The sequence below is a fragment of the Lycorma delicatula genome, chromosome 9 (assembly GCF_047948215.1).
Source record: "Lycorma delicatula isolate Av1 chromosome 9, ASM4794821v1, whole genome shotgun sequence".
NCBI classification, from domain to species: Eukaryota; Metazoa; Arthropoda; class Insecta; order Hemiptera; family Fulgoridae; genus Lycorma; species Lycorma delicatula.
In genome coordinates, this window is record NC_134463.1 from 70,233,485 (window position 1) to 70,245,907 (window position 12,423).

Below are 12,423 nucleotides of genomic sequence, written 5' to 3' on the forward strand. Positions count from 1 at the left end.
ACATGTAACAAATCGATAGTAGCCGAATAACGAAAATGATTTGTTTCGATAAAATTTGCGAATTAAAATTCGGAATTGTGTATTTATTTTTAAATATTAAAAAATTGTTTTTACAAGTAATTTCTTTAGAAACACGTAGTAAAAAAATCTACACCAAATAAAAAATGATTTTTAGTTATACGTCGTAACACTGAAGCCTAACACTGAATATTTAGAAGGCTAGTATGGAAAAAAACAATTCATCAGGTACTTTTATATCGCTCTTAACAAATAACCAAAACGCTTATTTCTTGGCCCGGCTTTATTTATCCTTCGTCCACTCATGAGGAAATAGTTTTTGTGATTATCAGCTTAATAATTTTATATTCATTTCACAAATTTTGTAATTGAAATTTAAAATAATGTTAATAACTGTCACATGAGACTAAATTGATATTTGAATGTCATTAAAGTATATTGATTTTAACTTTTTTTAAAATCATAAATCAGTACTACAAAAGAAGGTTTATATCATATTTTTTAAATGTATTACCTATGACCAAAATTCCAAATTATTTAGAAATATGCACCAGAAAACCTTTTCAGAACATAGTCCATTCCTTTCTTTTGTGTTGCTGCAGATGTTGCACGTCTTAAAGTAGTTGGAAGACCCATTGTCAAATATTTAATTATGTACTTGAGCAAATATAATTATTACCAATTCTGTCATATAAATTGATATTAATCAAAAAATTTATTATATTAATTTATTATTGGTTTGTTACCATAAAAATATAATTTCTTATGTTATATTTGTTGATTTGTCAATCTTATATCACCTTTTGTCAAATTCAGTGGTTAAGTTTGGTCTGAATAGATTTTTATTTTGCCTACTTTCACTTATAATATAAAGAACTCATACAAATATAAATTCTACACAAAACATCAAATAAACCTTTGCAGATTACAATATATAAATGTGATTAGGAACACATAAAGAATGTTAAAGAGGACATAACGTTTTATGTGCAGTATGTAAATCATGACCTCAATACATGTAAAATTAATAAAAATGAATTTTTTTAATTTAAATTAAATTGTAAATATTTTTGTAATAATATGAAACTATAACATAAACTGACATTACATAGATGAACAATATATATTATTGTTCATCTATGTAATATATATATATAGAAACATAAGAAATGAATAAAAAAACCTGAGAGAAAAGTACAAAATAAGAAAAAAAAGTATGAAACTAATATCACAGAAAAATAAAAACATTCATATTAAAATATGTATTATATTAACATTGTTGTACAATTATAAAAATATTATCATTATTAATGTAATCATTTCATAAATTCTGTAATTAAATATAAAATAATATTAACAACTACCATATAACATACTAAATAAAGGTTTTTCAAAATTGTTTTTTTAAATGGCATAAGTATATTCTTTTTGTGTTTTTTTTTTTAAATCATAAATCAGTATTACAGAATAAGATATATATTTTATTTTAAAAATATATTAACTATGACCAAATTTCAAATTATATTATTTATTGTATCTACCATATATTATATCTTGTATCACCAAGTAATAAATAAATGGTACAAGTAATAAATAATTGTTATAGATAACTTTAAGAATCTACATAAGTATATCACCCATAAATATTTAGAAAACTACAGTAACTCAAGTATCAGCTGGGTTTAAGCTTTTAATCACACATTGCTACAACCTGATTGCAGCATGGGCTTAGACACTGAAATAGTAAAATTATTACCAGCTATCACTTTAATCTCAGCCATGTCCATACAACATTGCAAACAAGTTCGTAGTTTTCTATGAATTGTGTTGTCATTTATTCACTAAAATGAGCTTGAGTTTGTTCACAAAATGCAGGTTGTATCTGTCTACAGCCAGTTAATTTTATGTCTCTGTGTAAGATAGAAACATAATTCTTTTTTCATTGTATAAATTAGTCATACAGCACACTTCTGAATCAATCTCTTAAGTTCAATTCCCAGCTAGAACCTCAATATTTATAATGAAGTCAACTTGCTGGTGTGTTGATTGTTGCATCAATTGTACATCTGCACATTGAATATCACATATTTCACCTTAAGCTAATTTTCCCAAATTTTACCTTCAGCAAAGTATATGATCCTGATACCAGTATATATTTACTTAAAACATTTGAAAAATGGAAGACATAATTTGTACACTGATATTCACTTTTTAGGTATATTTGGTAGAAATTATTATCAAAGTGATTTGGAAAAGAAGTTAGATGCTTTCTTTCACTACATTACATTAAAAATAATATAATAATTTTAAAATTATTACATTTCTAATGGAATCACATAATTTTATTATTATTTACATTACCTTTTGTGGTTTATTCATTAAAGAATTTGGCTCATTTTTAACCTAATATATTCGATAAGTTAAAATTTGCATTTAACTGATGCATCAAAGCAGAGACTTATTTTAAGTTGTCCTTAGATATTAATTATTATTCTACCTGCGTTTTGTAAGGTCTTACGAGTGTTGGTTAGTGCTGTACTCTAACGATTATCCTACGAAGTTTTACAAGATGTTGGCTAATTAGCTTAGCATGAATGCGTACGATTGGTCAATTTTATACGTATCATTCGGGTTGTGTGGAATTTTCTAGATTAATCTGTGGGAATCTTGTATCTGTATTTTGCTTATTTTTAGTGATACTTGATACTTATTATGTCGTATTCGTTTCGTGATAAGCCGAGAACCAGATTGAGTGATCGTTTACGTGGAAAATCTGGTGACGAATTGTTACAAGAATTACGACAAGAATTCGATAAAGACAGGAAGATGTTTTACGATTCTAACCCAAATTGGGGTTTTACACCGGCGGGATCGGCTTTTCCAAGAGTAAGTAGGACGTCGTTTTAAGTAATCGGAATTTCGTTCTGTTCTTATGCGTGTTTTGTTTGTTTAAAACTATACTAATTAATTCACATTTGCCTGGTCATAAACTGTTAAAACAGACTTTTTAAAAAATTGTGCTTTAATTTTTGGCAAAGTCGAAGAGTTATGCATTGTTATTTTAAGATATACAGGTAAGTTAATTTTGTGATGATTTATTTAACGACCCAATAAATGAACGAGTTTTTCACATTTTTAATAACTATGACATAGGCTGCTTTTTAACCTTGACTTAGTTTTTATGCATGCTTTTAAAGTAATATCTGCATTCCTGTGCTTATTTAACTTGATGCCTATCAGTTATCGGTTAATAACAATAAGAATTAAATTGGTTGCTGTTATTTACGAAAGTCTGATCTAGAAATAGAAATGTTATAAATTGTATTTTTTCCTTTATTGTTTAAGTAAATATTAAGAAAAAAGTAAATAATTCCACAAATGAATTTGGTTATTAGTCGCAGCCTCGGGGTTTTTCCATTCATCTTAGCGTGTACGTATTTGAAACATTTTTAGCATGTGTCGGGCCTATTACTCTGACAGCCCGTCATCTTTATTTATTACTTATTCGATTTCAAATATATTAATTCTCAAATATATTTTGTTTTTCATCCTGCGATTCAGTTCAACCAAGTCCTATATTGTTTTCTGTCAGAACAATGTTTGTTTTACATTTAAACAATAGTGAAATTGCTTTTTATTCCATTAGATTAGAACTCCAATTAATCTTCGTTAGAGGAGGTTGTAAAACTTGGTTAAGATGTATTGGTTCAAATAATTCAATTTTGATATTTGAATTGTTCAAAAACTTTTACTTTGTTAATCAGTGTAAAAGTACAATTGTGATTTTTTACGTATTGGTTGTTTGTTATGAAATGCTGATTTGGTTTATTACTATTAATCTTTTACAAATATCGTTTGTTTCCAATTTTTGTTCCGGAGGACCAGTACACTAATCTTAAGTACTTACTAAAAAAATAATTTTGAATTACGAGATATGAAGAAAAAAATAGGATTAATCTGCCAATTGAGATTTGTATGTTACCATTGCAAACATTTGTTCCATCTATGCTTAAGGAATTGCTAATGACTGTTAAAAAGTAAAAGTTCAGAGAAATGTATAAAAAATAAGAATGGAATATTAGCAGTAGTTAAATGGAAAAAATCTTATCTCAGTGAATCTATAAATTTAACTTCTTTTTTCAAATTACTGCTAGTGATATTAGTTAATTTCTTTAACTACAGATTTTCCTTTTATTGTGTTTTGAAAACTGAACTTATTTAAATGTTTGTGGTATTAGTTATATTTTTATTTTGCCTACAATTATAATTAAATATAATGAGCAATAAAGATTTTTATTTCATTTCACTTAACTTCAATCATGTTATGGATGGTTACTGCTCACAACTGTAATCTACCTGTCTGATAAGGGTTCAAAGGCTACAAACTATAGGTATGAGAAAAAGTGTGTCACCAATTTGCTAAGTTTTGCTATCAATTTTTAATGCACCAAAAAAACTATAATGTATGATCTGTAAATGTATTTAGCTATTATGTGATAAAGAATAAGGTTTGATTGAATAATTGTTTGAATAAATCACAAAATAGCCTTATCGCTTTTTGCTGTGAATGATCAACATAAGCATTTGTGATAGCAGTTATTTGATCTGCATGGTAGATGCCTTGAACTGCATCTCAGCTTGCTAATGTAATTTAAATGTGTTGATATCTCTTGATGTTTGTGTGCATTTTATTCTGAGTACTTGTTCAGTCTGTGTTAGAAATGATATGTATAACCTGTAATATGAAATTGAACGTGTGTTTAACCATTGTTGAAATTTTACATTTAAGTATTTCTTAACATTTGTATAAATTGGTACTTTTGAAGAAGATGCTTGCAGGCGATCTGTAGGTAGTCAGTTAGTTGTTAATTTGTGCCACTGAAAGGAGAAAATAAATAAATAAAAATTATTATCCAATTTGGTATAAGTAATTAAATAAATAAATAGATATATATATATATATATATATATATATATATATATATATATATATATATATATATATATATTTTTTTTTTTATTTATTTTCGTAACCAGACTAATGGTAAGGAGAGCCCCAAGGCCCAGAGTTACAGTCATGCAGGATTGCAGGATGCTCGGGAGGTCTGGAAAATATTAAAGAGCTTTTTCCTGGCAGTGAGGGATGACTGACTGATTTCGGGGCAATGAGAGCAACCTGCTTCTCTTCACCCAAGATGAACTTCGGGAGGTGTATAATGTTTTCCCTTCGCCTTCCTGGAGGTGTATAATGTGTGCTTTTGAGACTGCATTTTTCCTAAGAAATGGAAGTACCATTTCCAAACCGGGAAGGGATCTGGCTCTTAGCGGTCGCTGGTTATGATAGAAAGAATGGCTAAGATGCTGCAGTGCATGCTCCAACATAGAATATCTACAGCAGTGGTGGTGTGGGGAGGTGGGCTCTCTGCAAGCTAGCATGGCATTTGCAGGGGAAGGTCCGCCCTCGATGCCGTGGGTGCTGTGCTTGAGGTGGCCGGGAGAATCATGAGGGGCATTCAGCAGAGTATTTGAGCTTTTGTTACTCTAGACACAAGAAATGCATTTAACTGCATATCTCATGTCACCATAATGCATGCACTGGAAGATCACAGGTACCCATGTATTTATGGCACATCATCTTATCTTACCTTGTGGCACGCAGGATCGAATGCAGGGTGTGGGTGCAATTGGGTGAATGGAGCATGCGCAGGTGTGCCCCAGGTATTGGTCCTTGGGCCGACCCTTTGGAGCCTGACATGATGGGATATTCGGGGTCCCCCTTCCGCAGGGAGTGACCATAGTAGGATAAGCAGATGACCTCGCCCTAGTGGTAGAGGCTACCACTCAGTGAGACGCCACAGAAAATAACCGAAACATATGTGGCAATAAATACATGGATGATGGTGGCGGGGTTGTCGCTCCCTCCAGACAAGACTGAGGTGGTTGCAATCTCCAGAGCAAGAAGGAAACCGAAACTGAAATTAACTCTGGAGAATAGAAGGATTGACTTAATGCCAGCAATAAAACATTTAGGAATATGGATTGATTCCAGCATGAAATTCGGCATTCATGCCATATGAACCACCTACAAATCAGAGAGGATGATGAGATTAAATGCTGCCCTCCTAGCAAACACTGGACGACTGACTCAGTATAGCAGCAGGTTACTGGCCAGAGTCACATATTCCACGTGCTTTACTGGGCCAATGTGACAAAATACACAAAATATAAAGGGAAGCTTGAGGTGGTATATAGAAAATGCTGTTTGAGAATTATAGCAATGTACTGGACCATCTCAAAGGAGGCGGTCAAGGAGCTGGAGGAGGTCATGCTAATAGATCTAGTCACACAGCGAAGGAGGGGAGACTCTGGGAGCAGCGACCTTTGCTGCATGGGTACAAAAAAATCTGCTATCATTGCAGATTGAAGAGGAGCTACTTCAGGTCTGGCAGGTATGCTGGGACTAGGGGACAAAGGGCTGCCGGATCCATTGTCTTTTTTGGTGACATTAGAAGTTGGTGCAAGAGAACACATGGCTGGGATACAGTTTAACGCAGTTCCTGTTGGGCCATGGAGGTTGCAGGTCATACCTTTACAGATTTGGCCTAGATTATATGGATGTATGCCTTGATTTGACAAGGAGGAATCTCTATAATGCGTCCATTTTTTCTGCCCACAGTTTGGAGGTGTGCGTTAGGAGATTCCGGGCGCTTTGGGCCAGGAAGATATGTTTCATCCAAGGATACACAGGGTATCGTGTTAAAGAGAGTCAATGAATGGATAGCAGTAGAAAACTTCTTCAAGAAAGTATTGACAAGTTACACGCCTGTGAAGAGTTCTGTCAGAGAATAAGACGACGGAGGGTGCTGAGCGGACAGGCCTGCAACTGAGTGCCTAGAGGGCCCCCTGACTACGTGTGGGTCGTGCTGGTGCAGTGAGGTCGTGAGCACTCTGCATACTGGCACATAACTGCGTTACTTTCTCCTTTCCGACGCAATGCTCTAGAGCGGTTCCAGGAAGGTGGGAGAAAAAAAAGAATTAATCTATGTTCGCTAGTCAAGGTTAATGAGCGTAGGTTAAGTTTGGTTAGATTATGTTTATAATATATTTATTTATTATGTAACATTAGATTGTAATTTTATTTTCTGTGGCGCCACCTAACAACTAACTTACTACAGATTGTTTTTCTTCTGTTGGCATCTTCTTCAAAAGTATGAACATAAATTCATGTTTATGTGTAGCAAGTTGAGTGATAGCTATAAACTTGTTACATTGACAAAATATTTGCTTTATTAACTATTGAATATAGTGTTTATTAACTGTAAAACTGAAATGTTTGAAAAATTAATTGTAAACTACAAATTACTCCATTGTAATAACAGATTTTAATTATACATAATGTTTATCTTAATTGCAGTATTGATGTATCCAGATGATGTTCAATTTTATGCCACATATTACAGATCATTTCAGCAGTTATTCTTCTGATGAAATTGATTGGTGTTTATGGTTAAACAAAAACCTTTGAGTCCACTATTCTCGAAACTTTTTATATAAGTAGCATTAAACAATTCAATGCCAATGTGGAGGTGAACAATTCAATGCCAACCTTGGAAGAAAGCTTTGGTTATCAATTTCTGGCATGGTGTAACCCTCCTAACATCAAACTGTGTAATGCTAATCATTACAGGCTTGGCAAAGAAGAACGGTATGCACTTTATACTGTAGGTTTCAAGGCTACATAGGCAGTGTTACATTTCGGGATTACCTTGACTACATCTACTCCTGTCTGGTCCTGATGAGTGGGACTGTAGTGTATTAAAAAAAAATTTTTAGTACATAATATGCAACAATAAATTAACAAGCCTCAGTGGTTTAAACATCAATTTAAATTTTATATGCTCATACAACATAAAGCTACATACATGTATGGAATAAAGAGAAATGTTTTGTTAATACTATGTTACTTTACGTAATGTGGTTCACATTATTTTTTGTTTATTTGTAGACTATTATAAACCTTGCTATGGTAAACACAAAATTAAAAATTTGATAATTTTTAAAAAAACATGAAAAGAAATTATATATATATATCATTTTCTTGTGGATACTATAACTGTGTAATTTTGTGCTAATCACTTACATAAAATATAACGACCCAAAATCTCAGTTGAGTTCATTAATAGGCAAAATCGGACCATGGGAGTGGAAACGGGAAATGGGGTGCTTTTTCAAAAAACAATATATCGCTATAACTTTCTTATTAATTAAAATATCAAATTTGTTTCAAGTTGTTTGGATAAGGGCCTAACACTTAAGTAAGTAAGGTTTTTTGATATCACCAACTAATGGCCCAGAGGGTGGAAAAAATAGGGGTTTCAAAGACAAAAAAAATCATACCTCCCTTAATAGTCACAGTATTAAATCGGTTTAAAATGGCCATTAGTTCTCTAAACATTACCTAAAACTCTTGTCTGAAACAATTTTTAATATGACCAACCCTTACGGCAAGGTATGACCAAACGTTTGGTGGAATTGTAAGAAGATGGGGCTTGTCGTATGCTAGACACGTGAAACTTTTGGGGGATCCCCTACAGCGCTGGTGAAATCTACCTTTGCCTTCCAGCATGCCAAAAGGGATTTTTAAAATTTTTACATTTATTAGTACTTTGAAAAAAAAAACTTTATAAATTGTTAATCTGTTGCACAAATGTGAAAATTATTGTTAATTGTGGCATTCTACTGATTTTTAGTATTTGCTAAACTGCATTACTTTTGGATTCTTAGACAATTAAACTTGCAGAATTTTATTATCTTTCAAGATGTGTTGTAATCAGCATTTTTAAAAAGCCGATCGCCTAATTTTAACTTTATTGGTTGTATTTCTAGTATTAAATTGAAATTTGGGTTATTTTTTTAACTATATTTTTTAACTATGGGTTATTTATACAAACTATCTTAGTATAATCAATTTGTTTATTTGGCAGCTTTTGTGTATGCTTTTAACTATATTGACTGAGAACTGTATTGGCCATTGAATTTATAAGCTAGTTATTACAATTGCAGTTTTGTAGAGTATTGCGATTTGGCCTATCAAAAGTTGTATGCTGTGTATAAAATATATCACAGCCTACGCTATTATTATAGTAATAGACCCACTGATTGCGTCATTTTTATAACTAATTGAGAGAAACATTCTGAAGTAGTAATCATAAAATTGTCACTCTTCTAGTTGCAGCAATTTTTGCAGAATAAAAATATTCTTTCTTCTTTAAACAATGAAATCTTGTATATTTGCTAATCCTAATTTACTGGAATTATATTTCAAAAAAAATTAAAAATATTACTGGCTTTCTAATGAAAGCTCATAATCTACAACATACAATAAATCTACATATACACTTAAATCATCATGTACCCACACACTTATACTTTACATAAAAGTAATTTAAGTTAGTATGATATTGGAAAGGTTGTGTATACAGTATTAATTGCAAAAAAAAATTTAGAATACATCATGTTGGTTGTAGAAAATGCATTCAAATTCAAGATGGGACCATATTACAACGCTATAGAAAATGCATCAAACCAGGCACTATTTTGCATGTAACAATTTACGTACTTCATGAAAGATATTTATTTACTAAAACAGAGTCTCAAGTTATTTTAGATTAAATATGTAATATTTACTTTTATTTATTTCACGTAAAATTTGCCAATAGAAAAAATTATTTTCCCAGAATAAATAAAATATTAACAATTTTAGATGCAAAACGGTTATTTTTTTTTCTAAAAATTAATTATTGTCATTAAAACCACCTATTGATAAATAATGTATTTGTCAGTAGTAAGATGTAGGTTGTAAAGAGTATATGTAATTAACATATATTAATTTCAGTCTTATTGAAAAATATAAAGACCCAAAACATAAATGACATGTTTGTATTTATATCCATAGAATCTGTGTATATTTACCGCTATTATGAATGAAAAGTGTTCATTTTATATAACATGAACAATATACAGTTATTATTTCACAGGTGCATTTTATATAACATGAACAATATACAGTTATTATTTCACAGGTGCCTTTTTTCAACATTGTTTTCAATTTGTATTTTTCATATTTTAGCGATTCATACTTTAAATTAGGTTTTTTGTTATTACAAATATTCAAAATAATTTAAAAAACTAATTGCTGAAAATAGTAAGTTTAGAATTCTCTGTTTTTTCACTTGCGACAAAAAAAGGGATCGCTTGTTATATGGACAGATGATAGTCACTTTTTCACTAGTTTCCTTCTTTTTTTCTTTCAGATGCTTTTGTTAAAAAAAGAAAAAAAGAAAAGAGAGTTAAAATGTAAAAATAAGTTGTTTTATTTTCAGGTCATGTATGTTGTAAGATTTATTGTTGGATGTTAATTTTATTATAGAGTTACAATTTTGGTATGCGATTGTATCATTTTCATGAATATGATGTGAATTTTTAATTTTTATCCTTGATTGTTTTTCGGTGTTATAGTTATGAAGAAAAAACATAATTTATCAAAAATGCGTAGTGTTTCAGGTTAAAATGTTATGCGTTTTCCGTGTTGTTTATAACAGTCCTTTTTCAAGAGCTATGACTGGAGGACTATTTAGGTTTTTAATGCGGTAATGAATACAAGGGGCATTTAGATTGAACAAATTTGTTGTCTTGCTTAAGGGCTAAACTACCATTCAAATTTCTGTATAGTTTATAAGCATAAAATTTAATATAAATGTTAATATTTAAACATTTTAGGAAAGATCTTAAGTCAAGATCTTTAGTCTTAAGTCTTTTCTTAAAATTATAAAGTGGATTGATAAGTATTTTGTTTAATGACATTGTTTATTATATATATATATATATATATAAAAAAAGGGAGATCTAATTTATTATGTTATATTCCTAATATTTTATTTTATGGGTCATGGAGTAGAAAGAACCTTGGCACCTATTTTAAATTTACTATTTCTTTTTATGTTAAATATTCAGGAAATCAAAATTTATTTAAGGCTAATTTATTTCTATTAATTAAAGCAAGGACTAAAATAAAACAAAAGAATGGAAAAAATATCTTAATGTTTGTTATTATTATTTATTTTTTTTTTTATTAGGTGGTAAGAAACAATATTTGTGGGGACATGGAATGATTCAGTTTGGTTTTAATACAAAAATATTTTTTTTAATTATAACTTTGCCAAGGTGTGTACCTTTAAAGTGCCTTTTTTGTAGATCTTTTTTAAAAAATTAATCCGTCCATACTTTATACGCTGTTAATCAAAATGTACATAATATATAACACAGGGCGTTTGTTATAATTCTCATTTTATCTTTTAGCTTAAAAAAAAATGATCTTTATTCTGTTAATATTTATTTTAATAAGTGTTGATATACAAATACTCTACGGAGTGAGTCAAAAGTATAGAAACCCCTCAACAACAACTTTGAAACAGTTACAGATAGAATACTGTAACTTTCAGGATAAGGTATCGGTCAACTACTTTACCTGATGAGAAATAAAATTTCAACCCCATTTTGAGGGGTGGCCTAAGGGTTACAGACATTTTTAAACGGTAACACCCTTTGTGTGATATATAATTTTAAAAGACAGGAAAAATGCTATAAATAAATGTCGCTGCAATGTCTGTACCCAAAATAGCAGCGGGATAAAGTTCAAATAATAAAATTAAATTAAAAAAAAAATTAAACTGATTTAAATTAAAATTTATTTAAAAAAAAATTAAACGTTTTATTTTTTAATGCATTTTATGAGTAAACAAATAAAAATATTGTCACCTGATCATTGAAATGAAGCTTACTTCATAGTTGGATTATATTCCATTTAGAGTGTTTCAGTACTACACTGTTTGTTTCTTATGAGAATTTACTGTGATCAATTGGCTAATTGATTTTGTCTACCTTTACCACATTTGTTAGTTACATTTTTTAAACATTTTTATTGTTTTTTACTGAATTAATTTTTTCTGCGCTACCTGCTAACATTGCTATCATGTCGCTTAGTGAACAGGAGAGGGTCACACTTTTAATGATTAGGTACTTTGGTGAGGTCATATAATGAAGTTTGGTAGTTGTTCAATACAGTATTTAATAATCATAATCCTGTTTCAAAAGGTACATAGTTAAAAACCATCAAACAACAATTTGAAGAAACAGGGAGCATTAATAATAGGGGAAAACTGTGGAGGTCTAAATTTGCAACAAATAACAATAGTTGGCGATTCTGCAATAATTTATTGAGAATACTCATTCCTAGACTAAAACAGCAGCACGAGAACGTAACCTTAGCCAAAGTTCAGTGATTTGAACATTAAAAAGTGAAAATTTCAAACCCTTCAAAATTTGTGTGGTGCGAGAACGTAATGA

General features: G+C 30.4%; 1 protein-coding gene across 2 annotated transcripts in view; it reads left to right on the forward strand.

The window, feature by feature from the left end:
* The first annotated feature begins 2,640 nt into the window (after positions 1 to 2,640).
* The window catches only part of LOC142329678 (uncharacterized), a 62,615-nt gene continuing 52,832 nt past the window's right edge, over positions 2,641 to 12,423 (forward strand). Inside the window, exon 1 of one of the 2 annotated variants that reach the window (XM_075374368.1) lies at positions 2,641 to 2,904. In XM_075374368.1, the coding sequence (XP_075230483.1) occupies positions 2,731 to 2,904 (174 nt within the window). In that variant the 5' untranslated portion in view covers positions 2,641 to 2,730. The other variant, XM_075374370.1, reaches the window with a different exon arrangement.